At 43.8% G+C, this 27,185-nt stretch overlaps 1 protein-coding gene across 3 annotated transcripts in view; it reads right to left on the bottom strand.

Annotated features, from left to right (window-relative positions):
- LOC148035492 (uncharacterized) overlaps window positions 1-27,185 on the bottom strand; it is a 161,288-nt gene that overhangs the window by 32,425 nt on the left and 101,678 nt on the right. For 2 of the 3 annotated variants that reach the window (XM_087677452.1, XM_087677451.1), the window contains exons 7-11: window positions 26,130-26,267; window positions 25,895-26,014; window positions 25,722-25,777; window positions 3,098-3,790; window positions 2,776-2,934 (exon numbers count right to left, since the gene is read on the bottom strand). In XM_087677452.1, coding sequence (XP_087533578.1) covers window positions 2,776-2,934; window positions 3,098-3,790; window positions 25,722-25,777; window positions 25,895-26,014; window positions 26,130-26,267 — 1,166 coding nt within the window. The remainder of the gene's footprint in view (window positions 1-2,775; window positions 2,935-3,097; window positions 3,791-25,721; window positions 25,778-25,894; window positions 26,015-26,129; window positions 26,268-27,185) is intronic. The other variant, XM_087677453.1, reaches the window with a different exon arrangement.

Genomic DNA, 27,185 nt, shown 5'->3' with positions numbered 1-27,185 from the left:
GATCAAGAGAAGCTGGAGTTTCACTGTCATTTGATGATCTGGCCTTAGTTGAAGGCTAAGAAGTGCCTTGCTCTTTAGGATTCTCATGAAGCATAGGGGAATCCTTTGGGACAACAGGACCAATATTTTTCTCAATACGTATATCAACAATCTTTGGGGGTGGCCATTGCATATATGAATTAGAGCCACTGAAGGAGGCATGGAAGAAATATAGATGCACTATCTTTTGTGATGGATGGTCTCATGCAAATGCCTCTTTGCTAGGCCTTATGGTGACACATGCATTTTTATGGCCAGAACTTGCGAGATGTCATCTTGCAAATTGGACTTGAATATGTTATGTAAGTAGTGATCGATAATGGAAGCAATTGTGTCTCCATAGGAACCATGTTAGAGGAAGAGTTTCCAGCCATTGTCTGGACATTGTGTTTTACATATTGGTCTTTTGATTGAAGGCAAAGGTAAAATTTAATGAGTCAATGCTATAATAAGCAGGATCAATTTTGTGAGAAAGGGGCACAAAGTCTTTAACATCTTTTGCTCATTTAGTCAACTTGAGATTTTGAAACCTTCAACCGGACGTGAGCTGTAATTGTTGTCAACATCCTTGCATGGGACCATCAACAGTAACATTTTCTTGTTTTTTGCAATATTCTTGGAGGATATAGCTGGTGGACTAGTAGGATACGCAAGAACGAGTGAATCAAGACCACAAGGACCCTCAAAGTGACGCCCAAGTCCAAAAAGACCGACATTAACACTGCCATGACTGCAAGGATTGTTATTTATATTGTTGACATTGTGATAGTGTCCATATTGTGGATCAACAGAAGGATTGTCACCAAGCTCCTTGGTTCTCATACAAGGTTCTCGTGGAGCCTCTCATATGAGGTTCTCGTACAAGAGATTGCAAAGTCACCGAAGAGGTGAGCAGATTGTTATTACTCCTTAGTTCATGCTCGTCATCAAGGGACTTCATTGGCGGTGACACTCCTACCATCCTCAAGTCCATTCCATCTTCTTTGGCTTCTGCTTGTGTCAAGATATGCGAAGCAGTATTAGCTGTCAAGTGTGCTATATATGGTCATCTTCTCCTTGTGAGCCTCACTCTAAACCAAACGAGGACATTTTGGGCTCTGACACTTTGTTTATTTGGCATTTTATCAGCCCTACATACTTAAGGTGGAGATCTAATACTTGTATTTCATTTCTAGCAGGTGAATATACTAACAGTAGATAGGCTTACCAAGGTCATATTTTGGGCATGAACAACTAATATGCCAGTTGTGGCATCAATTGGCTATTTATAGCATGTCCCCTCACTCCATTTTCATCATCCAATCATTGTGCTAGCCCTTGTTATTATTTTGTCTCATCTTCCTACCTGGCACTTACACTAACGCTTCGAGATGCTTGTTAGAGGTGACTGTTGCAACCTTGTATCACTCAGTCTTTTGTCACTTTGTTCCTTTTGCATTTCTCTCAGTCTATTCACTCAGTATTCACATCCCTTTCTGCAACACATTCTCATAGTATAAGTATTATACAAGGGCTCCCTTCTAGACGTAGACAAGAAATATAGCAAAGAAAGATTTTTTTGACACCACATCCCTTAGACATCCTAGACAATATGTAAACCGACTTAAGCGAGTGGATGGATTTAGGGTTGGTATTACAAATGACTTGGTATTAGAAACCACCACTCTCTCAATGCCAATTATTTCCAAGTACATTGCTCTTAAATCAGCCCAAATTTTTCTCCAATACGGTGTCCTTAGTTGCTCTCACCAACCTTGACCATATGCCTCACAAATTTGACCATTGACCAAACTTTAGTTGACGTAGGTTTGTGGTTGTTTTTGGCAGTTTTTGCTTCATTCATGGAAATTTTGCCGTATAGGAAAAGTTCTTATGCATTGCAAATATATGACCTAAGCCTTTCTTCACAAGTGCACAAGCAGCACAAAATTGAACGAACTTTGAGATGACTAGTTGATGCATGTTTCATGGCTGTTTGTGGCACGTTATGCTTCATCCATGCCAGTCTTGCCTCATTTTCTATGGGATAGGCTCTAGAAACAATGCATACATGATTTTCCAGGACAAATGATATGTAAAACGTCAAATCCCAAAACATTCGCCATCAAACGTTTACTTTCCTTTCATGTATGGAGAGAACTATGTTCCAGAGTATGCTGAACCTCAATGTAGATGCCTTCCTCCATAATCTTTCTTCAGATGTAGCTCTCTCTATTTGAATTGTTGGTGTGCTACCTTATTGTGCTCAGCTTCATCAACTTAGTGCATTAGTGGTTTTCTGCTCCCTTCTTGCCCTTACATTTAACATTATTCGGGACTTTGTTTAGTAGTAAACCTAAGCCCCAAGTCACCATGATCTCTCCCAAACTCTCATGAGCTCTCAACTAAAGATCACCAGAAATCTCACATGTCAACAAGGTCCATGTGTTGTTCCCATCTTGAGCAAAAGATGGCCACTCTGCATCCATGTATTTTGTAGTTCAAAGGAGAATATGGGTGTATTCAGAAAAGAAAGAAGCTGAAACAAAAGTCAAGAGCAATAATTTCTGGATCCTACATCATGTACATGAAACACACCAGAAGAATTGAGAATTAGAACAGTTGCTGCAAATATCTTGCTCGAACATGTACTTGTGTTTTTCCCTTTTCATAATGCTAACTAAAGACAAAAAATTAACAGAAAGGCAGAATAACATCATAGGTCGATCATAATTGGCGTGCAAAGTAACAGGTTACCGGTAAGATGCAGATCGACTCTCCCTGCTCAATATCCTGTAAAGCTTGCACTCCTCTCACAGTACTGTTTGAAATCGTACCCATTGACTCATCAATGAAGTGTACTATACCCACTTTGTCAGAAAACTGTGCCCCATGCATCTTACACCAATTCATGAACTGCATAGTGAAAAAAGCAAGAAATTCTTGACTCATGAGCCATAGTTAAGGTGTAGCATTATGATAGCCAAATTTTGACTGCATATTCACAGTCAATGACATACTGTAGACCCTGCATGCGAGATGAAACAAAAACTGAACCTTGATGCAGACAGAGCAATACCTGGCCTGTTGAATCACTACGAGAATCAATAACTCCATGATTCTCATTCGAAACTGGCTGTATGTCTTCTTTCAAGGTGCTGTTATCATAAAACAAGAATGTGGATTTTGTAAGCAGAACCTTTCTTCTCAACCGCAGTTGCACCGCTAGATAGTCATTGAAACTTAGTTCCTCTGTCTGCCATTGGCATGTCTCGCACAAATGGCTTCCACTGTCATCACTAAACCCCTCCCAGGAACTTGCAGCCAGTAACACCTCATCTTCTTCCAAACTTGTGGAATAAGCATCTAAGAGCATGAGCAGTCGCTTGTGCAATAAAATGTCTGTGGTGAGGCCCATGTTGCTATTATAGTTCTCGGAAAGGTCAAACGCCCCATTTCCAAGTGTACACGTCTTGTTCAAATACTGCAAGTACATGTCAAATTCATTTGTAGAACCTGGCATTTGTGCATTCTTTCTAGCCTTCTCATAGAATTTTAATAATATATTAAGAATGTATTCCATTTGTGGATCTATATATCCATCAGGTCCTACAGCAAAATCAGGCATCCTGGTTCCCTTCTTGTATGGCATTTGGTTCGATTTCATAAAAAATTGACTGGAGATGTTTGATGCAGATTGCACACAGGCCATTGCTAAATCCTTCATGTATTCTTTTTCACCATGGATGGCAAAGAACCAATCTAGCATTTCCTGCAAATAGTAATAAACAAGTTCTAGTTCCCTTTCTGCAAGTTGCAACTCAGAAACGTAAATGTCAAAGATTGCACAACCACCTTCAATGAACAAGTCAGGAAAAAGAAACCATTAATTGATGATACTCCAACACTTTCCTGTTTAGAATGTTTTTCACATTTAGTAATAAGAAACAATTTAGTGCCATGTTATAGGAACAAGTCTATGTGTTTGAAGCAGTATCAATTAACCATAAGTACATTCCTCTAAAAATCATATATATGACAGTTGCATTAAACATTCTGGATTTTTGCAAACTGCCTAACAGATATAGTAACAGGGAACCGCCGTCCCAGGGCCCCAGAATGCAGGAATGCTGTCCCGAATGGATGTGCCGAAATGGGACGGGGGACACCCCCGGTCCCATCCCCAACAGCCATCGCCCCGTCCCAGCCATCCCCTACACTTTCCCCTTGTCACATCCCTTGTTAGGGGATGTTTTTTTTCCTTAAAAGTGAGTGTCTTTTGGGGGGTGGGTTTTTGGTGGCCTTTTTTGTGGGACTTCTTCCAAGGACTTCCCCTTTCATAACACATACACATAAAATCAGCATATTTTGTATAAGTCAAATCAAATCAGCCCACATTACACATGCAATTTTTCAGCAATGGAAAATACATGTATGCATGCATGCACATGCATATGTTCTTTGGTAGTACACATTCACCCACACACATAGTAACATGGGACTGGTTTTGGGGATAGGGATGGGAATGGGGACGAGGACAGGAATAATGAATTGTCATCCCCCATTACAATGAGAGGCAGCTCTAACATGGGAATGGGATTGGGACGATATGGGGATGGGACGGGATTGGGATAGGAAGCTACAAAATGGCCATCCCATGTTACTATGCCCACAGATCCACCCACCACATCACATGCATACATTTTCAAATGCTATTTATGTATGCCGTCCCCTCCCCCATCCCCTGCTTTTAGCCGTCCCCCGCCATCCCCAACCTTGTCCCCATCCCCCATTCCATGTTACTATGCCTACAAAGCACTATTCACGAGATCTGTTCACCCATGGAGACTCGCCTTCCGCTTTGGCCTCTAGGGAAAAAGAAGGCAACTGACAACATCCATGATGATGCCCGCCACCATGGTTTGTTCAAGCTGCCTACCACCTTCTCTACCAAGTTCCTTTCAGCCCATATGACCTTGTTGACGAGGAGTATTTGCTGGACAAGGTCACTTACAAAAGCAAGGATGGATTGCTCCTTGATGTTGACCATGATATAGAGGCCCTAAAGCAATATGATGTGAAGTATTGGAACTCTAGTTGATTCTTGTGTTGGTGAAACCACTTGGCCTTTTTGGATCAAGCACGGTTGTCACGTCCAATGGTGCCGATTAGTATCGTCCGATACTAGGACGGTACTAATCGGACTAATGAATCTTGAACCTACATTTGATGAAATTTTTCTTACGCATAAATTAAAGTCTATCTTAACGTTGGATTCATCTCTGGTGTATTTCCGGGGGGGAAGAGAGAGAGAGAGAGAGAGAGGTGAATGCGAGAGTTTAACGGTAGCGATGGCGGAGCGAATCGATGCCCTACGCCTTGCCTGACGTCGTCCCGCTGACTCGTGCTGGGTCCGTTCTGCCCCGGCGTCTCACAACGCCCCACTTCTGCCATCCCGTCAATACCCCGTCACCCCCTACTGCTTGCGGGTCGTGACCCGCCATCCCCTGGAGCCCCGTTTCTTGCACGAGACAACCGCCTTCGCCTGGACGTTTCGCCTCCTGCGCCTACTGCCGGACCATCCCGTTCGCGACGTTAGACACTCGCTTGTTGCGCCTTGCTGCGGACTCCCACGGCTTTCACCCGCCCTGTTGATCTGGGGCTCACCTGCTGGAGTCCGTCCCCTTCTGCACCGGCGCCCAGTTGCGGCCCTGTGGCTGTAGCCCTGCAGTGCCCTAGTTTTGCATGCCTGCCGCAGCCGCGTGTAAGCCTCACCTATGGTTGACCCGTTGCCCGGCACCCCGGTTCATCTGCGCGTGTCGGTCCGGTTCTCCGTTGCAGTCCGATTGCTGAATCCGGGTGGTGCACTGATTTTGCAGTCCCGCCTCTGATCAAAGAGAAGCATGGCTGGCCTAGATATGGCTTTTATTGAACAAACGATAGCCGCTCTTGGTCCGGATTCTAATGCAGAGGAACCAGAGGATATGGGGCCGTGTACAGAGGAGATGCCGCCTGCTCCTGACTTTCCGCCTGCGGGTAAACGCTCCAAGCCTACGCCCGAAGAGATAATCGGTCATCAAGATCATTCGTATGCTCAGGTGGCCTCTGATTCTGTGGATTCCCAAGAAATTGACTAGGAGCATTTGCTAGAATTTGCCAATACGTTGCTTGGCGACTATGTCCAGCATAATCATGAAGCTTTTTCTGACGCGGGAACTGAAGAGGTTCTGGAGGCAACGGTGGATCTGAAAACGGTCTTGCGCTCTTTTTCAGTGTTTTATGAACGTGCAGTTATACTCTTCTTCACTGGCAAGATCCCAGTGCTTTCCCATATTCGCCAGTGGTTGTACCATTTACTGCAAGGGGAGTGTGTGGAGGAGATTTTTGTTGGACCTCGAGGCTTCTATGAGGTTCTGCTGAACTCGGACAAGCATCGGACTGAGCTCCTGTCCAAACTACCATTATTCTTTGATCGCCGCTTGGTTCATGTCATGCCATGGCGCCCTATGGCCGACTTTCAGCGCCTACTTCAACGTCAATGCCCGGTGTGGGTTGAGGTGGAAAATTGCCCAACTGTCTATTGGCCATTGTTAAAGGATGCCATGGCCGTTGTGGGAACGGTCCTGGTCCCCCCCAGCCTAAGGGCAATGAATAGAAACCGTTTGTGTATGTTATGGGACACTACCAGGAAGAGGCCTGCGTGGCTGCGCCTTAATTGCTCTGGCATGCATCCTTTACATTTTCGCTTGAAATGCTGTGTCTTTGCGGGACACTGCTTTTCATGTGGTAAATTGGGACACTTTATGGCCGAATGCCCAGAGAGGCAACCGTCTTCCGATAATGTGCATGTTGTGCTGCCCAGGGATGACATGGTGTTTGATGCTCCCTCACAGGAGGACACCCAGCCATCCAGTGTTTTGGATAAAGGTAAACAACAGGTTTTGGGTTTGGATTCTCGTAACAATGAATGGATAGAGACACGTCCAAAAAAGGTAAGAAGTTGGATGCTACTTTACCGGATTCTGGGCCTGTTGTGTCATAGGATTCAATGCACACGTATATGCGTAGGAAAGAAATGTCCTCTTCACAGCATGTTGCGCGTACTATGGCTCCTTCTGCTCCCCGTAATCAGTCTACGAGGAAAGTATATACAAACGGGCCCAAGGGCCCGCCTGCTAAGTTGGCATTTGATTCTAAAGGCAATGTGATTACACCCTGGGATCGTCGTTATCCCCACGCCACCCCTAAGACAGTGGATATCCCATCTACTTCTAAAGCTGGCCGGCCGAATTCTTTTGCAGTCTTAGCTGATTTCTGGATGATGGTGTCCTTGACATTTTAGCAGACAAGGTGAAATCGAGGCAAGCAGTGCCTCCTTCTTGATTTTTCTTTTTTCAGATATACGAAGATAGCCACGTAGAATGTGCGAGGCATTTGTTCTCGCCATAAGCAACATGCCATGTGGACTGTCTTGCATGAAAATCAGTGGGATGCCTTGTGTGCGGTGGAGCACAAGAGTCACGATGATGCAGGAAAAGTGGTGGATTGCCATGGTTTTCGCTTATTTTATGCAGGGACACATGCTGTGCATTATTCTGGAGTGCTTATGATTGTCCATGAGAAATATCAGCCTATTCCTATTAAAAATGATGTGCAGGGCCGCTTTGTGGTAATTGAAATTTTATTTGAAGGAGAGATCTTATGGTTGCTGGGCCTCTATGCTCCGAATGACCCTTTATCTCGCCAGGATCTTTGGAAGACTTTGCAGAGCTCCATGTCACTTGGCAGAAGGGGTTTCGTGATGGGAGATTTCAATATGTGTGTTGACTCTTCCCAGTCCACTTCCGGGCATTCGGTGATGGATGCTCCGGAAAGCCGGGCGTGGAATGCCTTTGCTCTTGCGGCTCTTAAGCAAGATCTATGGTCTTGGTTACATCCGTCCTCCCCAGGGTTTACTTTTCATTCAGCGCAGTATGCATCTACATGGTCGCGGTTAGACCGAATGTACATCATGCAAGATGATGACTTTCTTCCTGAGATGCTGGAAATGAAAGTATTGCAGCAATATGCCTTGTCCGACCATTTCCCTCTCCAACTTGAGATACTAGCACAACCTATTGCACCTTTTATGCAGTTGTTGGATAGACTCCCTTTACGTTTCAACTCTTCTTATTTGAAGCATTCAATCTTTCAACGCTATATGCAGCAATTTATTGAGAGATTTTTATTGGACTTTGCCTCTGAGGGCACAGGTTCTTTTGAACGTCTAGTCTCTAATGTGCAACGGGTCGCTCGCCAGTATGGGATACATCATGTCTCTCTTTGTCGGTGGCGTCGCCATGCAGCGGAAGGCTTACTGGCTTTGGTTCGTTCGCTTCTAGTGGATACCCCAGATGATGATTTTCTATTATCACTGGCGCAGCGTTTGGCCGATCTTATTAAAGAATTTCAGTTGAAATCCTATCAGCAGGCCAAATTACACAATTTGACTAACAATTTGCAAGATAATGCTTGCCAGACTCATAAGTTCTTTCGCGCCTTGCATGCTTCTCCTGCTCGAGAAAATATGACCAGACTTCAGGATTCAGAAGGTCGCATGGTTACTAATCCGCACACCATTGTCGATATGTGCAGGAATTATTTTCAGGATCTTCTTGGTTCTTCTTCGTCGCCTTCTGACCAAGTTACATATGCACGTTCAGTTTTCTATGATCTGGTCCGCTATCAGGTTCCACTTGATATGCGAGCTACCTTGGAGGCAGATATTTGTGAGGAGGAGGTTATGGATGTTTTGTTACATCTGCCCAAGGATAAAAGCCCTGGTTGGGATGGCCTCACCAATGAATTCTTTGAGTGCTCGGCTACGCAACTGGTGAAGCCATTGGTGGCTATGTTTCAACAGGTCTGGAAAACAGGGTTCATGCCTTCCTCATGGAAAGAAGGCATTATTAAATTGCTTCCAAAGGTTCCTTCGCCGTCAATGTTGCAACAGTGGAGACCAATTTCATTGATGGGCTCGATGTATAAAATATTTTCCAAAGTCTTGGCAAATAGGCTCCACAAGCACCTTCCAGCTATTGTGCATCCTCTTCAATATGGTTTCATTAAGGGATGCAACATTCTGGATAATATCTTAAATGTGCAAATGGCCATTGACTATGCAGGGCACTCTAGCCAGGAAGTGGTATTGATTCAATTGGATTTGGAAAAGGCCTTTGACTATTTAGATTCGTCTTTCATTGCTGAACTTATGTCCGCTATGCGTTTTGGGGCGCGGATATCCCGATTGATCTACACAATTAGTGCTGAGGCTTCTTCGCGTGTTATGCTCAATGGTGGGGTTACAGAGCCATTTGTCCTTGCACGTGCAGTGAGACAGGGTTGCCCTTTGAGTCCTCTCTTCTTTGCCCTGGCGACTCACCTAGTTCTCTCAATGTTATCTTCAATGGCAACTTCTGATCAGCTGGCCGGTTTGTCTCTCCTATGGGGCAGCACTTCATTAGCCAATCTTTGGCTGATGATAGCTTTATGATTTTGCGTGCAGACAAGGACAACATTCGCAAAGCATTAGATGTTTGGACACTCTTTGGTCATGCTTCAGATCTTCGCATCAATGCCTTCAAATCAGCCATTCTCAGCTGCACGGAGTCGGATTTACAGTCCTTGGGTTGGCAGGGTCAGGTTGTTCCCCGTGGCTCCATTGTCAGGCATCTCGGGTACCCGTTGGGGGTTGATGTTCGGCCAAAGTAGCTACTAGAGTGGATTTCACAGAAACTCGCCACTAAGTTTATGTATTGGAAGCCACAAGCGTGGCCCTTTCATGTCCGCCTCACAGTGGCGCAAACAATTATGCTGCCAATGCTCACATATTTCTTGCCATTGCTGCCCTAGACTCCTACTACTTTGAAGGCTCTCACGCGCCCTATTCGTTTCATGTTATGGAAGAAGGATTCCTTGCATGCAGGTATTTCGTGGATTTCGTGGTCACATACATGTACCCCCAAACGCTTGGGTGGTGGGGCTATTTTGGATGCTGAAACTCATATGCTGGCCCTTCATTGGTCACTTTTTCGCGCTATGTGCGTGGATCATCACCCGTGGACCATCACCCGTGGACCATTATAGCCCGTCATTTTCTGGAGGACAGTGGGCTTCGACATGGCAATACACAAATTCGGGGCTCCTAGTGGCATGTCCTTAATGCAGACTCTCGGTTTTCCAGCCCCGCCTCCTCTCTATTATTACATTTGGTCGGCTCCTGGAAAGCGGTGCTCCAAAAGGCGAGCTGGCATCCAGCAGAAGACCACTTGCATGCTAACTCATTTCAACTGGAATTGTTGGCAGTATCAAGATTACTTTCGTGGGAAGACAAACATGAGCTTCGACCAAAATTTAACCGCATGGCCCGTCTGGGGGTGACTTCCGTTGCGGACACCACCCTTGCCAGTCGTAATGTCTTTGCATCGTTTCGTACGGCCAGGAGACTTTTCAGAATCCCGCGTGGCTACCATGACTTATGGAAGCAACTTTTGCTGGTACTTCAGGCCAGGCAACCTTTTCCTGCCCTTGCGGTGGATCGTCCTTGGCAGGACTGGGACCTTGCAGGCCGGTTGAGTCTGGAAAAGGCCTCTGCTAATCAGGTGTATCATCTTCTGATGAAAGATCATCAATGACTGGCTGTTAAAGCTAATTCTGTATGGGGTTTGCGGAAATCCCAGTCATGGTGGCAGGCAACGGTGATGGAGGGCTGGTTGAATAAGACACCGTTTAAATGCAAGGTCTTTCTTTGGCGGGTGATGATTGGTGGTCTTCCTCTTGCCTCGGCCCTCTCCAAGCGTCGAATCTCGAATGGAAATTGTTTCTTCTGTACCACTACTGTGGAATCGGCCCGGCATCGATTTATTTCTTGCCCGCTGGCCAAGAGGATCTGGTCGCTCTTGTCACAGGTTTGGCGTACAGTGGTGGGGTCCTCGCTCACCCCGTTCGATTGGGTTTTTGTGCGACCAAAATACCCCACACCGCCACAGTTACATATGAAGATCTTGTTTCACTTCTTCAAATTCTGGGAATACTGGCACAATTGGACCACTCGGAATGCCTTTCTTTTTGATTCCGCCTCTAATGAACCGAAATACATTGCCCGGCTTAAAGGTCTCTTGCATTGGCAGATAGATCTCATTCGACACTCGGACTTGCTCCCTCGGGAGGACTTGCTTACCTGGCATATGGCAATTTCCTCTGCATCTTTGCCATCGCTTGTGTAACTTTTGTGTGGCTTAGTACTGGGATCTTACACATCGGCTTAGAGCCCTGGTGTATCTTGTAATCATGAAAACTTGTACTCTTTTTTCGTAATTAATACAATTACCTTTTACGAAAAGAGAGAGAGAGAGAGCAGTGCCCTGCCTAAGGTTCCCTTCTTAGCCCTGCATAGCAGTGCAGTGCAGTGAATCTGCAGATACGTGACCCTGCACTGACAACCCTACACGCAGAGAGGAGATTTGTTCTGCCCTATCGTGATCTCTGGAAGGGGACAGTAAACAGTTGAAAAGTCTGCTCACTTCGAGACTGATGAGATCATCAGCAGACTGACAACCTGCTTCAGGGACAGCCTGCTTGACTGACGAACTGACAAATTGCAGACTCACAACCTGCACAAAGGGTTTGAAGGCACATCGTGAGGTTTGTTACACAAGTGCAGTCCAGCACAGCCTGACTGCATAATAGGTGCAGTCTACACACAGGGCCTGAAGACAGAGACAGGTTCTGTACAGATTTTGAGACAGCCAGTCAGGATTGAGAACATATCTTGTAACCAGCACAAAGAGTGAGAGAGAGAAATGAAATGAGAGAGAGAGGGAGAGAGAGAGAGAGAGAGAGGAGAGATATGGCACATCCTGGTCATGACCTGCCGCCTGCCCTGTTTCGCCATCCGTCCGCTGCTATCATCGGCGTGCAGACGGCGTAGCTCTCGCTCACCAGTCGTCTGCTTTGGGGGCGGGGTCCCTGTCGTCGCCCTTCAGCCCCGTGGGCCTTCGCTTCGTCCGTTCCGGTCCTGAGCGCCGCCCATCTTCTGTCCCATCCGTTCCAGTCCTGAGCGCCGCCCTGCTTCACCCCGTCTTCTGTCCCGCCTTCTGTCCCACCGCCTGTCCCGTCCTGTCTTCTGCCCAATCGCGCTGCCACGTCTCCAGTCGCCCCACTTCCTTTGACTGTGCTGCTGTTCGCGGCTCTGCCTGCCTGTGCTTGTCCTTTTCTGCCGAGGCGTCCAGCTGCTGTAAAACCCTACACCCGTCAGTTGTCAGAGACAGCGTCTCGGCCAGAGTGTCCACTGATCTGTACAAAGAAAAAGAGAGAGAGAGAGACTACACCTCTTCACTCGGCCTCTGACCAGCATACGCAGTGATACGATATGGCTGGTCTGGACCTGCCTTTCATAAACCAAACGGTGGCAGCTCTTGGTCCGGATTCTGATACCGAGGAACCAGAGGATATGGTTCCGTGCACAAAAGAGATGCGCCCTGGTCCTGACTTCCAGCCTGCGGGCAAACGCACCAAGCATACTTCGGAAGAGACAATGGATCATCAGGATCGTTCCTATGCTCAGGTTGCTTCTGATTCTGTGGACTCTCAGGAGGTTGACTGGGAGCATTTGCTGGAGTTTGCCCACACTCTGCTTGCGATTATGTTCAACATAATCAGGAAGTCTTTTCTAACTCTGCAAACTGAAGAGGTTCTGGAAGCCACTATGGACCCGAAAAATGTCTTGCGCTCCTTTTCAGTGTTTTATGAACGCGCGGTGATACTCTTCTTCACTGGTAGGATCCCACAGCTTTCCCGTATTCGCCAGTGGCTGCACAGTTTGCTACAAGGGGAATGTGTTGAAGAGATTTTTGTTGGGCCCCGAGGCTTTTTTGAGGTGCTATTGAAATCTGAGACGTACCGTGCTGCTCTCTTGTCTAAACTACCTTTGTTCTTAGATCGCCGTTTGGTCCATGTTGTGCCATGGCACCCAATGGCAGATTTTCAGCGCCTGCTGCAACGTCAATGCCCTGTGTGGGTTGAAGTGGAAAACTGTCCGACTGTCTATTGGCCACTGTTAAAGGACACCGTGGCCACTGTGGGCACTGTTCTGGTCCCCCCAAGACTAAGGGCCGTGCATCGTAACCGTTTGTGTATGTTATGGGACACTGCTAGGAAAAGGCCTGCTTGGCTACGTCTTAATTGCTCTGGCATGCATCCTTTACACTTTCGTTTGAAATGGGGCAACTTTGCAGGACATTGCTTTTCATGTGGAAAATTGGGGCATTTTATGGCCGAATGCCCAGAGAAGCACCACAGTTCAGAAGCTGAGCATGTTGTGCTGCCCAGTGTGATGCTCCGTCGCAGGATGCCACCCAGCCACCTAAAGTTTTGGATAAAGGTAAACAACAGGCTTCGGGTTTGGATTCCCGTGGCAATGATTGGGTCGATGTATGCGCAAAAAAAGGCAACAGGCTTGTTGCTGGCATGGTGGATACTGTGCTTACTGCCTCACAAGATTCCATGCATACTTATATGTGCAGGAAAGAAATGTTGTCTTCAGAGCACTCTGCTCTTGCTATGGTTTCCTCTGCTCCCCGTCAACAGCCCACTAGGAGAGCGTATTCGGATGGTCCAAAGGGTCCATCTGCTAAGCTGGTTTTTGATACTAGAGGTAACATCATTACCCCATGGGATCGTCGTTATCCCCATTTCATCCCCAAGATAGCGGATATGCTGTCTACCTCCAAATCTGGTCGTCAGAACTCTTTTGCCGTGTTAGCTGATTTTTTGGATGAGGGAGTCATGGACATTCTCGCAAAAAAGGTCAAATCGAGGCAAGTTGTGCCTCGTACCTGATTTTCTTTTGAATACACATGAAAATAGCCACGTGGAATGTGCGAGGAATTTGTTCTCGCCACAAGCAACATGCCATGTGGACGGTATTGCATGAGAATCAGTGGGATGTCTTGTGTGCTGTTGAACACAAGAGTCACGGTGAAGCAGGAAAAGTTGTGGATTGCCATGGCTTTCGTTTGTTATATGTAGGGACACATGCCATGCATTATTCTGGTGTGCTCATGATTGTACATGAAAAATATCAGCCTGTTCTTATTAAAAATGATGTACATGGCCGCTTTGTGGTGATTGAAATTTTATTCGAAGGAGAGATCTTATGGTTACTTGGTCTCTATGCTCTGAATGATCCTTTATCTCGCCGGGCGCTTTGGCATACTTTGCAGACTTCCTTGTCACTTGGCAGACGGGGTTTTTTGATGGGGGATTTCAATATGTGTGTTGATTCTTCGCAGTCCACATCAGAGCATTCGGTAATGGGCGCGCCGGAAAGTCGTATGTGGCATGAGTTGGTTCTTGCCGTTCTTAAGCAAGATCTATGGTCTTGGCTACACCCTTCTTCTACAGGGTTTACGTTCCATTCTGCCCAATACTTAACAACATGGTCGCGGTTGGACTGCATATACATCATGCACAATGATGATTTCCTTCTTGAGATGCTCGAAATGAAAGTGTTGCAGCCATATGCCTTGTCGGACCATTTCCCTCCATAGCTTGAGCTGCTTGCACAACCCATCGCACCTTTTAAGCAATTTCTGGAGAGACTCCCTTTGCATTTCAACTCGTCTTATTTGAAGCATGCAATCTTCCAGGGGTATATGCAGCAATTGATTGATAGATTCTTATTGGACTTCTCCTCTCAGGGCACTGCTTCGTTTGAACGATTGCTCTCTAATGTGCAGCGGGTTGCTCAGCAGTATGGGATCCATCATGCCTCTCTTTGTTGGTGGTGTCAACAAAGCAGTGGAGGACCTGTTGGCTTTGATTCGTTCACTGCTGGTGGACACTCCAGATGATGAATTTCTGCTGTCACTGGCAATGCGTGTGGCTGATCTTATTAAAGAGTTTCAATTGAAATCTTATCAGCAGGCCAAATTGCAACATCTGACGAAGACTTTGCAAGATACTGCTTGTCAGACTCATAAGTTCTTTCGAGCTCTCCATGCCTCTCCTGCTCGAGAGAATATGACTAGACTCCAGGATGCAGAAGGTCAAATGGTCCTTGATCCGTAGACTATTGTGAATATGTGTGGGAATTATTTCCTTGACCTTCTTGGTTCCACTTCTCCATCTTCAGGCCAAATTACTCATGTCTGTTCAGTTTTTTATGATCTGGTCCGCAATCAAGTTCCGCAGGACATGAAAGCTACTATGGAGACAGATATTTGTGAGGCAGAGGTTATGGATGTTTTGTTACACTTGCCCAAGGATAAAAGTCCTAGTTGGGATGGTCTCACCAATGAGTTCTTTGAGGTTTTTGCTACCCAACTGGCAAAACCATTGACGGCTCTGTTACAGCAGGTGTGGGAAACGGGGATCATGCCTTCCTCATGGAAAGAAGGACTTATTAAACTGCTTCCAAAAGTTCCTTCGTCGTCTATGTTGAAACATTGGCGCCCAATTTCTTTGATGGGTTCTATGTATAAAATCTTTTCCAAAGTAATGGCGAATCGGCTCCATAAGCATCTTGCTGCCATTGTGCATCCTCTCCAATATGGTTTCATTAAGGGCCGAAACATTCTGCACAATGTATTAAATGTGCAACTGACGATTGATTATGCAAGACATTCTAATCAGGAGGTTGTACTGATTCAATTGGACCTGCAAAAGGCTTTTGATTAGCTCGACTGGTCTTTCATTGCAGAACTTATGTCTACTATGGGCTTTGGTGCTCGGATGTCTCGTCTGATTTACACCATCAGTGCTGCAGCATCTTCGCGAGTCATGCTGAATGGAGGCGTTACTAAGCCATTTGTCCTTGCCCGCTCTGTCAAACAGGGGTGCCCTTTGAGCCCTCTCTTCTTTGCCCTTGTGACTCATCCAGTTCTTTCAATGTTATCTCATATGGCAGCTTCTACTCAATTGGCTAGATTGTCGCTTCGTTCTGGGTAGCACTTCGTTAGTCAATCCTTGGCTGATGACAGCTTTATGATTCTACGTGCGGACAAGGATAACCTTCACAAAGCATTAGATGTTTGGGCTCTCTTTGGTCAGGCTTTCGGTCTTCGCATCAATGCTTTGAAATCAGCCATTCTTAGCTGCACGGAGTCGGATTTGCAGTCATTGGACTGGCAGGGTATGGTTATTCCCCGTGGCTCCATTGTCAGGCACCTTGGGTATCCTTTGGGTGTTGATGTTCCCCCAAAGCAGCTACTACAGTGGATTTCATAGAAATTGTCGGCTAAGTTTCTGTAATGGAAGTCTTAGGCCTGGCCCTTCCATGTTCGCCTCAAAATAGCCCAGACAATTATGTTGCCAATGCTCATATATTTCTTGCAATTGCTGCCCTGGACTACTACTACACTGAATGCTCTTACTCAGTCTATTCGTTTCATGTTATGGAAGAAGGATTCCTTGCATGCAGGCATTTCCTGGATTTCTTGGTCGCATGTGTGCACCCCCAAACGCATGGGTGGAGGGGCTATTTTAGATGCCCAAACTCATATGCTGGCACTCTGTTGGTCCCTTTTCCGCGCCATGTGCTCGGATCATCATCCGTGGGTCGTTATAGCCCGTTATTTTCTTGAGGATCACGGCCTTCTGCATGGTAATACCCAAATCCGGAGTTCTTTGTGGCATGTTCTTAATGCCGATTACTCCGTTCTCCAGTCCTTCTTCATCTCTACTTGCCCATTTGGTATGTTCCTGGAGACTGGTCCTCCGGAAGGCCCAATGGCATCCAACGGAGGATCGCTTAGCTACTAATTCTTTTCAATTGGAATTGTTGGCAGTCTCGCGGTTACTTTTGTGGGAAAGTAAACATGAGTTTCGACCACAATTCAACCGTATGGCACGTTTGGGCTTAACTTCAATCACGGATGCCACCCTTGCCAGTCGCAATGTGTTGATATCCTTTCGATACAGCCAAGAGGCTTTTCAGGATCCCTCGCGGATATAGGCATTTATGGGAACAGCTTTTGATGATGCTCCAAAGCAGACACCCCTTTCTTGCCCTTGCTTCGGAGCTGTTGGCATAACTGGACCATTTGGAATGCTTTTCTTTTTTATTCCGCCTATAATGTTCAACGGCATATTGCTAGGCTTAAGGGTCTCTTGTACTGGCATATAGATCTTCTCCGGCACTCTAACATGCTCTCTCGGGAGGACTTACGTCCCTGGCATATGGCAATTTCCTCTGCGTCTTTGCCATAACTTTGTAACTCTTAGGTCATCTGGTTCTTATAAAGAGATAGTGTGCTATTTACACACAATGGGTTAGAGCCATTGTGTATCTTGTAATCATGAAAACTTGTACCTTTTTCGTAAGTAATACAATTACCTTTTACGAAAAAAAAAAGAGAGAAATGAAATGAAATGAAATGATATATTAACGTCTACAAAAGGCCAAAATTACCTATGGGACCATGAGTTACAATCATGTGTATGATGGTATAACTATCTAGGCAAAATATGTATGTAGCACAAAGCAAAATAAGAAAGGAAACTAACTATAGCTATGTGTAAAACATAGAGCTCTATCTAGTAACAATGATCTCCAAATGGTACAATCTCATGTGGGTATGGAGGACCTAGCTCTAGCCCGAGCAATAATCCATTGTATCCGCCCATGAATTAGTACTCCTTGTCTATGTGTGGATTGTGGCGGTGAGAGAGGCTCATGCGTGGACCGTGGCTGTAACTATATTGAAGTCTTTTGAGTTTCCTTTGCAAAGAAGTCTGTGAGCTGCCTCTATGAAGGGCCTCGATGTCCTGGTGCATTTTATTTCAGAGTGTGATAGAAGCCTTGAGGTATTGCAACGTTCTTTGGATCATGACATGGATATGCAAGAGCATCATCCCCAGCAGATGGTTCAGCAGCAAGAAGTTGATCCTATGCCTCTTGTCCTGCATGGACATGATGATGGAAAGAAGGATGTCTCCCAAGCTAATATTGAGCATGCATCTCTTTTAGTTGGTCGAAATTTGCCTCCTCAGAATGATTCTTGGGTCATTGTGGTTAGATGTAATGCTAGACAGGAATCTCGTTCACCCATCTCCACACCCTATTACTCAAACTTTTCAATGCAAAGGTAAGGGGTTTTATATGAAACCTAAATCTTCACGTGTTCCTGCAGTTGGTGTGGATGATAACAGGGCTTCTGATTCTTCTTTGCGCTTTGACGTGCATGGGAGGCTTATGTCTCCTCGAGATGTTTTCCATTCTCAACAACAAGAGTTCCCTTCTTGTGTTTTGATTGCTAGTTTGCAGAGGGTGGATCCTGTAGATATGATCCCTAATGAGATGGAGAGATTTCACATAGTTAAAGCTATTGATGTTAAGGGGCAGGGAAAGTGGTGATTCAGTAGTTTTCTCTTCTGTAGTTTATCATGAGACTTGCTTTATGGAATGTTAAAGGCATTCCTTCAAGCAGTAAGCAGTATCAGTTGTGGAAAGTTGTGTTAGCTGGAAATTGGGATGTTTTTTGTGCTGTGGAGCACAAACAAAATGCTTTGGCAAGATCTTATATATATATAAGGATTATACAGTTTTCTTTTGTGGTCGGGTTCCACATAAATCTAGAGTTATGTTGGCCGTTAGATCTTCCTTGTAACCATCCTTGGTTTCTCAGAACCCTCGCGGAAAATTCCTAATATTGAAAATCGTATATGAGGGAGAGGTTGTGGTTGGTGGGTGTGTATGCTCCTAATGCTCGGGAACGTCGACAGCTTTGGAATGACTTGCATTGCCTTGCCATGGCTCGTCATTGTTTTGTTATGGGTGATTTTAATGCATGTGTATCTGCGGATCAGGCGACTTCATCACACTCTGTCATGGATGGTCCTGAGTGGCATGCTTGGGATGCTTTGGCAGCTCTGTCTCTAAAACAAGACATGTGGTCCTGGATGTATCCTTCACAGTTTGGATATACATATCATTCTCTTCAGCATCCAAACACCTAGGCTTGACTTGATAGGATCTACATTTGTCAGAGTGATTCTTTTCTTCTTAAAGTCATTGATATGTGGGTGGAGTGACAACATATCTTGTCAGATCACTATCCTTTGGTTTTGGATTTGACTCACACACCTGTTCATGCCTTTTTGTCTCTCTTTGCCCATTTGCCTTTACGTTTCAACCAATCTTTTCTACTGTAAAATCAGTTTTTGGAATGTATTCAGTAATTGATTGCTTCTTTTAGCTCGAGGGTCCTATCTAGCGGGATGGAAGCATGTGTTGTTTTTAGGAATAATGCACGAGCGTTATCCCGACAGTATGGTTTTCAACATGCTTCCTCTTTAAGAGCTGAATTGCAGCATGCGTAATTTTTGTTGGCCCACTCATTGTCTCTGTGTCAATCAGGGGATACCACTCATGACTTGCTCACATGCATTGAATGGTTGAAATGTAGAGTTCAATCTCTTCAAGAGGAGGAATATGCTAAATACAAATTGTTGGCTTGAGTGAAAGCTTTGCATGATAATAACTATCAATCTCATCAGTTTTTTGATCATTTACGCCAGAAATACGCTTGAGAAAATATTGTGTCTTTGTTGGATGAGCAAGGTGTTATGGTGATTGATCCTACTTCCATCATTCAAATGTGCATTGACTTTTAAAAATCTTTGTTGGGTCCACAGGAGATTCTTTTTTATGCTATTCACTCTGCTCGTCGATACATTTGCGATTTGGTTAGTAACCACGTTAAGCTACAATGGGTTGATTTGATAGAGGCTAATATTTTAGAGGATGAAGTGGAGGATGTGATGTCCCATTTGCCACGAAGGAAAAGCGCTAGCTCGGACGGGCTTCCTAATGAGCTATTTTCAGCCCATGTTGAGCAGCTTAAGGACCCATTAACTCACCTCTATCAGCAAGTATGGAATTCTAGTAGAATGCCTTCAAACTGGAAGAGTGTTGTCATTCGGTTATTGCCTAAGGTTCCCTCTCCAACCTCTTTGAAATAATGGAGACCTATTTTTGTTATGGGTTCTTTGTATAAAATCTTCTCTAAAATCATTGCCAACAGGTTGCAAAAAGTATTTCCGCACTTGGTTCATCCACGTCAATATGGTTTCATAAGGGTTGGAATATAATGCATAACATTTTGAATGTTCAACTGGGGATTGATTATGGCAAAGCCTCAGGCCAGTAGGTTGTTATGCTTCAGCTTGATCTTGAAAAGGCATTTGATCATGTCAACTGGTCTTTCTTGCAGCAGCTAATGTCCACCATAGGATTTGGTCCTCGCATGATTTCTCTTATTGATACCATTAGTCAAGGTATTGTGGCTCGTACTGCACTTAATGGAGGGATCACAAATGAAATTGCCTTGTCTTGATATCTTCGGCAAGGCTTCCCTCTGAGCCCTTTGCTATTTGCTTTGGTCACTCACCCGATGCTCTCATTGTTGAATAGTTGGCTGATCAAGGTGAGATTTTTGGTTTGTCTCTTCCCAGTGGTACCCAACTTTTGGTTCAATCTTTGGCTGATGATTTCTTTATGTTTCTTAAGGCTAATCACACTAATGTTAATCGGGCAATGGTTGTGTGGAAACTTTTTGCTTTAGCATCGAGACTTCATATTAATGCTCAGAAATCTACACTGCTTTCTTGTATGGAGAAGGATTTGCAAGCTTTGGGTTGACACGCAGTTGTGATTTCTAAAGGAGATATAACCCGCACTTGGGTTATATCCTATTTGGTGTGGATGTAGCTCCCCGTGCCTTGCTTGATTGGATATCATCCCATTTTCATGATCAGTTTATGTACTGGAAATCTCAAGGCTGGCCTCTTCATGTGGGACTTAAAGTTGCTAAATGCATCATGATCAGTATGATCTCGTTTTTTCTGCCATTGCTTCCTTGGACTAAGAAGTCTCTTTTGGAACTAGTTCAACCTATCCAATTCATGTTGTGGAAAAATAAAGAGAATCGTTTGGACTAGGTGTGGATTTCGTGGCAGCATGTGACTACTCCTAAAAGGATGGATGGAGCAACTTTATCGGATGTTAATTTGCATATGGCTACTTTGAGACTAGCACTTTTGCAAGCACTATGTGTAGAGAGTCATCCCTGGTTAAATATTGCAAAATTTTTCATAGAAAAGATTGGCATCTCTCATGGTAGCACGGTTATCCAAGCTTCTTAGTGGCATGTGCTTAATTCCATGAGGCCTATTAAGGTCTCCCACTCTTTTCTCCTTTCCCATTTGATTGCATCCTTGCAAGGGACGTTACATTTTGCAGTTTGGCGTCCCCCCGATTTTCATAAGGAGGAGAATTCACTGCAAGGAGAAGTACTGGCTAGCTGTAGGTTATTGGATTGGCCTATTAAAGATTTGCAGCGAGACAAGTTTAATTAGATGGCTCGTTTGGGATTGCAGACAGTCCATGATGGTGTCATTCCTGGGCAGCCGAATCTTTATTATTTCTAGTGTATTCGTCAGTAGTTACGAATGCCTCCAGGATATCATGACATTTGGTCGTCCATACAAGACATGCTTCTGAGGTTCTCTCCTTTGCTTGCTTTACAATCATCGTCTCCCTGTCAAGATTGGATGTTTGTACTTCCTGATGATTTCGAGAAAAGGTCAACTAATCAGATATATCATCAAATGGTTGAGGCAAATTTCAAAGTTGGATGTATGTGTGTGGATGATAAGAGAGATGGCTGCATTGTCACATTGTGTGTCATGAGAGAGAAAGAGAGAGAGACGACCCACCAAGTATCGAACGCTTAGTGATGCAGTAACAAACGATCAACAATGATTGCGATATCCTCAAGATCAACATCTAGGGGGATTTTTATCCTAACAAACAATTTTAAATAAATTTCAAAAATCAAAAATTAAAAGTTTAAAATATAAATTTAACAAAATGTTAAAATCTAGATCATTGGAATTAAACACTGGCCATGTACACGCATGCGCTAAGACCTTTCCATCACATAATAAATAATTGTGTAGGGTTCTCTATCCAAATTTTAATCCAAAATGAGTTAAATTTTCTTTTTTTTTCCCTCTCAATTTACAATGGAGCTATATTTAAGGGGAGATTATAACCACTTCCCATGTGACCTCTAAGTCCCAATTCTAAAAGTTATACCCATGTATTTGACCTCCGGTGGTCGTGCTAGCCACACACCACAGTTGGCCCATCTATCAGATGGACGCCAAAAGTGCCTGTTGAACGGTTATTTGGAGAAAGCCTATGTGGAGTAGCCACCTCGGTTTTCTTTTGCTAGCTAAAAAGAAAAGGACTTTCGCTTGCAGAAAGCTCTTTAAGGGCTGAAGCAACCACCATGGCCTTGGTCATAGATGCCGGGTACGATACGATACGGTACAATAAAATATGGTACTAAATGGTACATTAAGATTTTATAAGGTACGGTATGATATTAGTACGAAAAAAAATAACTTGATTATTTTGGACTAAAGATAATAGAATAGATATTTCAAGTCTGAATAGTAATGCTATTAGAGTATATAAGATGAGTACTTGAGGGTAACAAACCTAATGCTGCATGGGCAACATGCGCTACTGCTACCTACAACTTATAACTACATAGATGGGAGTGGATACATCATACATGCATGATCATACAAATAAGAGAAGTGTGGGCTTGAGAGAGAGAAGGTCGAGAGAAATTGTTTGAATCTCAAATAACCTAATCTCATGAAAGAATTATATTAATGTAAGGAGCATTTAGCTAGTCCCAAAGTGCAGTTCGAATGAGAAAGATGTATCCATTAAGTTGGTACCTTATGGTACTAATACGTAAGATACGGTACCTAAAGTATGGTATAGTATGAAACCTTTCGTACGTGGTACTAGTGCAACTATGGTTGAGAGAGAGGAAGAGGCTAGAGAGAGAGAGAGAGAGAGAGAGAGAGACTTGGGGAGAGAAATAAGAAAGAAACTGGTTTATCTTTACAGGGATACACAAATTCTAATTAGACAATAGATCCTGACACCTAGTGTTCCTATGGCGGATACATCTTTAGCTTGGGCATGGCTCCCATCTCTTGGGCCATCCGTAAACAAGAGACAATGGCGGCTTCCACAACTAAGGCTGAGTATAGGGCTCTCTTTGATCGTACCGCCGAGGCCATCTACCTAAGGACCTTACTAGTGGCACTTCAATTCCCATGTGTTACACTGCGTGTCCTCTATTACGACAACCAAAGAGCGATTGCACTAGCTGGTAACCTCATTATCACACCTTGGACGTAGCATGTTGGAGTACATTTCCATTTCACCAAAGAGCAGGTTGAGCTAGGCTCCATAGACCTAGAGTTTGTGTCTTCCTCAAATAATTTTGCAAATATATTGACCAAGGTAGTCAATCGACTGGTACTACAGTATTTACTGCCTAGGATCGACTTGGATTCTTCCTCCTCTACCTCTTCAAATTGATAGGTAAAGGGTGCTTCCCTCCGGCTTTCCTTTCCAGTTTGAGAGGGGGTGCATTTCTTCTCTTGTGGTGACAGGGTGTTGATTACAAATTTTACTTTAGACATTATGTATATTGTACTTTATATCTTTATCCCCATCATCTGAATGACTATGATTGTAAAAGGACGCTTGGACAATTGACAATTACCATGTAACAGTACCATCCGCACCATTGCACAGCATTTTGTAAGAGTATGCACCCTCTTGCATAACTCCAGTGTATTACCATTCTGTTTGTGTAAACATACATATGTGCGCATTTATCCCTTTTTAGTCTTTGGAGTGGTCAACTCTAGATCCACCATATTCGTGGCATTGCATGTGGCCATCTGGAAGGTCATCTCCCTTACTTACTTAGCTTGTCTAGCTTCCTATTTGCACATATTTTTTTGTCTCTCCACATATCCCCCATAGATACTTTCCACACTTAGCCTATTTCCTTCGTCATTGACACCCAATAGTGGTTGGGAGAAGTTTGTTTGTTTTTTGTGAAGGTCTTGGGGCTGACCATCCCTTTATCTTCCTTTGGACCACTATTACTCAATCGACCAAAAACTTATTTGAGACTCTCACTTAATGATAAATCTTTTGAAAAAAATTTAAAGCTTTCAAAAGCACCAAAAAAAAAAAAAATCCATCTGCCTTTGCAAAACTTACTATGCCATTGGCCTGTTGACAAGCACCCTTTGTTCAATGCTATGTCCTCTCTCAAGTGAACACTTCGGCTCCCTTGATAAGATAACCATCACCTTTGTAGTCTTGGTAGGTCACTAGGCAACCGACGTGCACCCTTTGCTTGATGCCCCGCCTACTTTGGGTGGGATCCCACCCAAAGTAGGCACTCTTTTAACCTTGCTACATTGGCTATTGTCTAACATCTTGGAGGCTGCCTTGTTGTGTTTCCGAATCCATCGGGCATACCGCACACTCTCCAACCCATTACCTCTACCTCGGTCCTCAAGAAACTAAGAGTTCGGGGTACCGTAATCCTTCATTGCATAGTGTATTTTCTGCATGAGCATTGTATTATTCAGATTTATTCATTTATGATATTCACTATGTTCATTGTCTATGAGTTACCCTAACCCTGTGTTCTATTCAATTTATGCTTTGTTGTACGCTTGTATTTGTGTTTTTTCGTTAGGGTATTTATTTACACTGTGCTCCTTGAGAACACAATTATATCTCTTCCTTACTTAATTCATCATTCGTTCAGCAAGTATTCTTCGTTCATCTTCTTCCTTTCATTTGCATGTTGTCTGATTCGACTGTGTTAGTCATGTTCATACACTCTCTATGTTTTCTCTGCAAACCCTAGTGTATCCTCACATCCCGACCCTCCATAACCAGTTCCCTCTTTTGTTGTTGGTGAGTGATATAATAATTCTTACTCATGAAAAGCATGGGTTGCCTGGCAAGCATGCAACCATCTATAATAAACGAATCGCCCTCCAAATAACAACTTCAAGCATGTGAGGCATTGTGAATACCAAGGGGTTTGAAACTCAATAGATGTCAAAGTGCTTTATTTAACTTGCCATAACATATCAGTGCAAGAGCTTCTTTCTTCTTCTTCAGGAAAAAATTGATCCTGCATAGAAGGTGCAAAACCTTCATGCTTTTATTGCAAGATGGGTTGCAACAGAAGTGTAACTATGCTTGTGTCCCCTTGATCAACTCAAATACAGTTGTGCCAAGACTAGAGGCGAGTGTTTCAGGCATCCTATTTTTTCCTGAAGGTGGAACTTTTATTAAGTCTGAAATTTCACTAAAGAACCTAGGTTTTCAACCCAGCAATACTACAATCAAAAACAGTGCCTTGTAGGCAGAAGAGGAAAATACATCATCGACCTAGACTTGTGGAGAAAGTTTTCTTCTGGTTCTGCGGATATAGAACCACCATAGATGCAGTTCCATTGCAGCCAAATGTCAATCAATGTGCCACTGATAACAGCTGTTAAAGTTTTCCTGCAGTACTGCAAGCAACAAACTCCAAGAAGTATCTAGAGTGTGCAATGCTTCCAGGTAGTTTCCAGTTTGATCATATATCACTAGAAACCCCTCATCATTGAAAAATCCAATCAACCATATCAACGACAGCTTTGGCATTTGCATGTATAGTGACCAGCAATGTTATAAAAAAGAAATTCTGGTATTTCACTGTTCTATCTAGCCTGAAACATGTGTGAGGAGCTTCTGTAAAGCGGAAACTCACCTGCAGACCCCCAAAGACTTTTGTCTTATCATGGGGAAGATCTTTGGGAACATAACCTGAAAGGCATAGACTTTATTATATTTCAGAAACATGAAGAATTTTAGTGCAATCAGAAATAGCTCTTGAAACTCTTTCCAAATTGACAAGCTGATAGTACACCACTGAAAGTTCACCATGGTAAAGAAAAGTATCTGAAGAGAGTTCTGCTTCAAAATCAAGCTGTAAAAGACTTAGCTCTGCAGCATCATGCATCAGAAACATCTTCAAATATTCTCCATCAAGCTCAACTGAAACTGATGCATCCAAGTAAAAGAAATATGTCAAATGACTGTTACTTAAGGCCATAGAAATCTAAACACAACAAAACTCTAAAACATGAGCTTGTTTATAACAAAGTTGGAAGACAACCTTTCACAGAAGATGCAGATTCCATCTTGGCGGAAAAGAAAGGTACCACCAGATGTATCAATTCATCCTCTTCATTTCCTTTCACATTTGTAACAACCAATCTACATGCAGATGTATACACAACAGCCAATGCCCACACTGCCACCCAACAAGCATAAGATTTATGTTCAAGTTTAAGTACATTTCTTGCCAGCAGTGTTATATTAATCAGATACATAATGATAATGCAGGCAGAGCAGTACATAAAGCCCTGCTAGCTCTACGTGCTATACAAATGAAGGCTTTTATTGAAACATCATCTGCTCTACTTGTGCACCATGCCACATCATCTGCTCTAATCATGCATCAAGTCGTCACCTCCTAGGGACTTACACAGTCAACTTTTGTTCCATGGAAGATAAATCCTATTAAAACACCTCAACAAAAAAAAAAAAAATTACATAAATTCTTGAGCACAAATAGAAAAATAGAAAAAAGGAAATTAGACTTCTCCTAGGTTGACCAATCTTGAGGAGGAGAGTCTAGCATAAGGGATCAAGAAATAGCCAATCAAGTGGCCTGTAGTGCCAGCATATATGAGGTCATCGAAGTTGCCAACGTCACGAGTGACAAGAATGGCCTTTCTCCTCATAATTAGGTGCTCCAAGACTCCTAGAGTCTCTCCTATCTCCCTCTAAAACTGTGAATAACCTCTATCAAGATCCTCGATAGGGTCTACATAGTATTAATATCCTGCTGATATATGGCACGGCTACATCTTGCTATCCAGATTTACCAAGCTATGATGCTCATAATGTTCATGCGCAAACCATTCATTGGCTGAGTATAGCTTGTCATGTGTCATTTTGACTACATGCTGGTGACTGCCCTTGCAAATCTGTAAGTGGCTCAATAGCTATTTGTAAAGTATTTGGAGTAGCTTTTGCACTTGGATTTGAACTTTGGCAAGACATGTTTAAGTAAGGTTTCAACTAGAAAATGTATTTGTGAAGAAATACACTAATGCAAAAACATAAAGTAAAGCGTATGACAAAGCATAAACTCAGAAGAACATTG

This window comes from Lygodium microphyllum, chromosome 5 (assembly GCF_053477565.2).
Source record: "Lygodium microphyllum isolate KBCC chromosome 5, Lygodium_microphyllum_v1.1.10, whole genome shotgun sequence".
NCBI classification, from domain to species: Eukaryota; Viridiplantae; Streptophyta; class Polypodiopsida; order Schizaeales; family Lygodiaceae; genus Lygodium; species Lygodium microphyllum.
The sequence above is the reverse complement of the archived record's forward strand: the minus strand, read 5'-3'. Positions and strand labels throughout refer to the sequence as shown.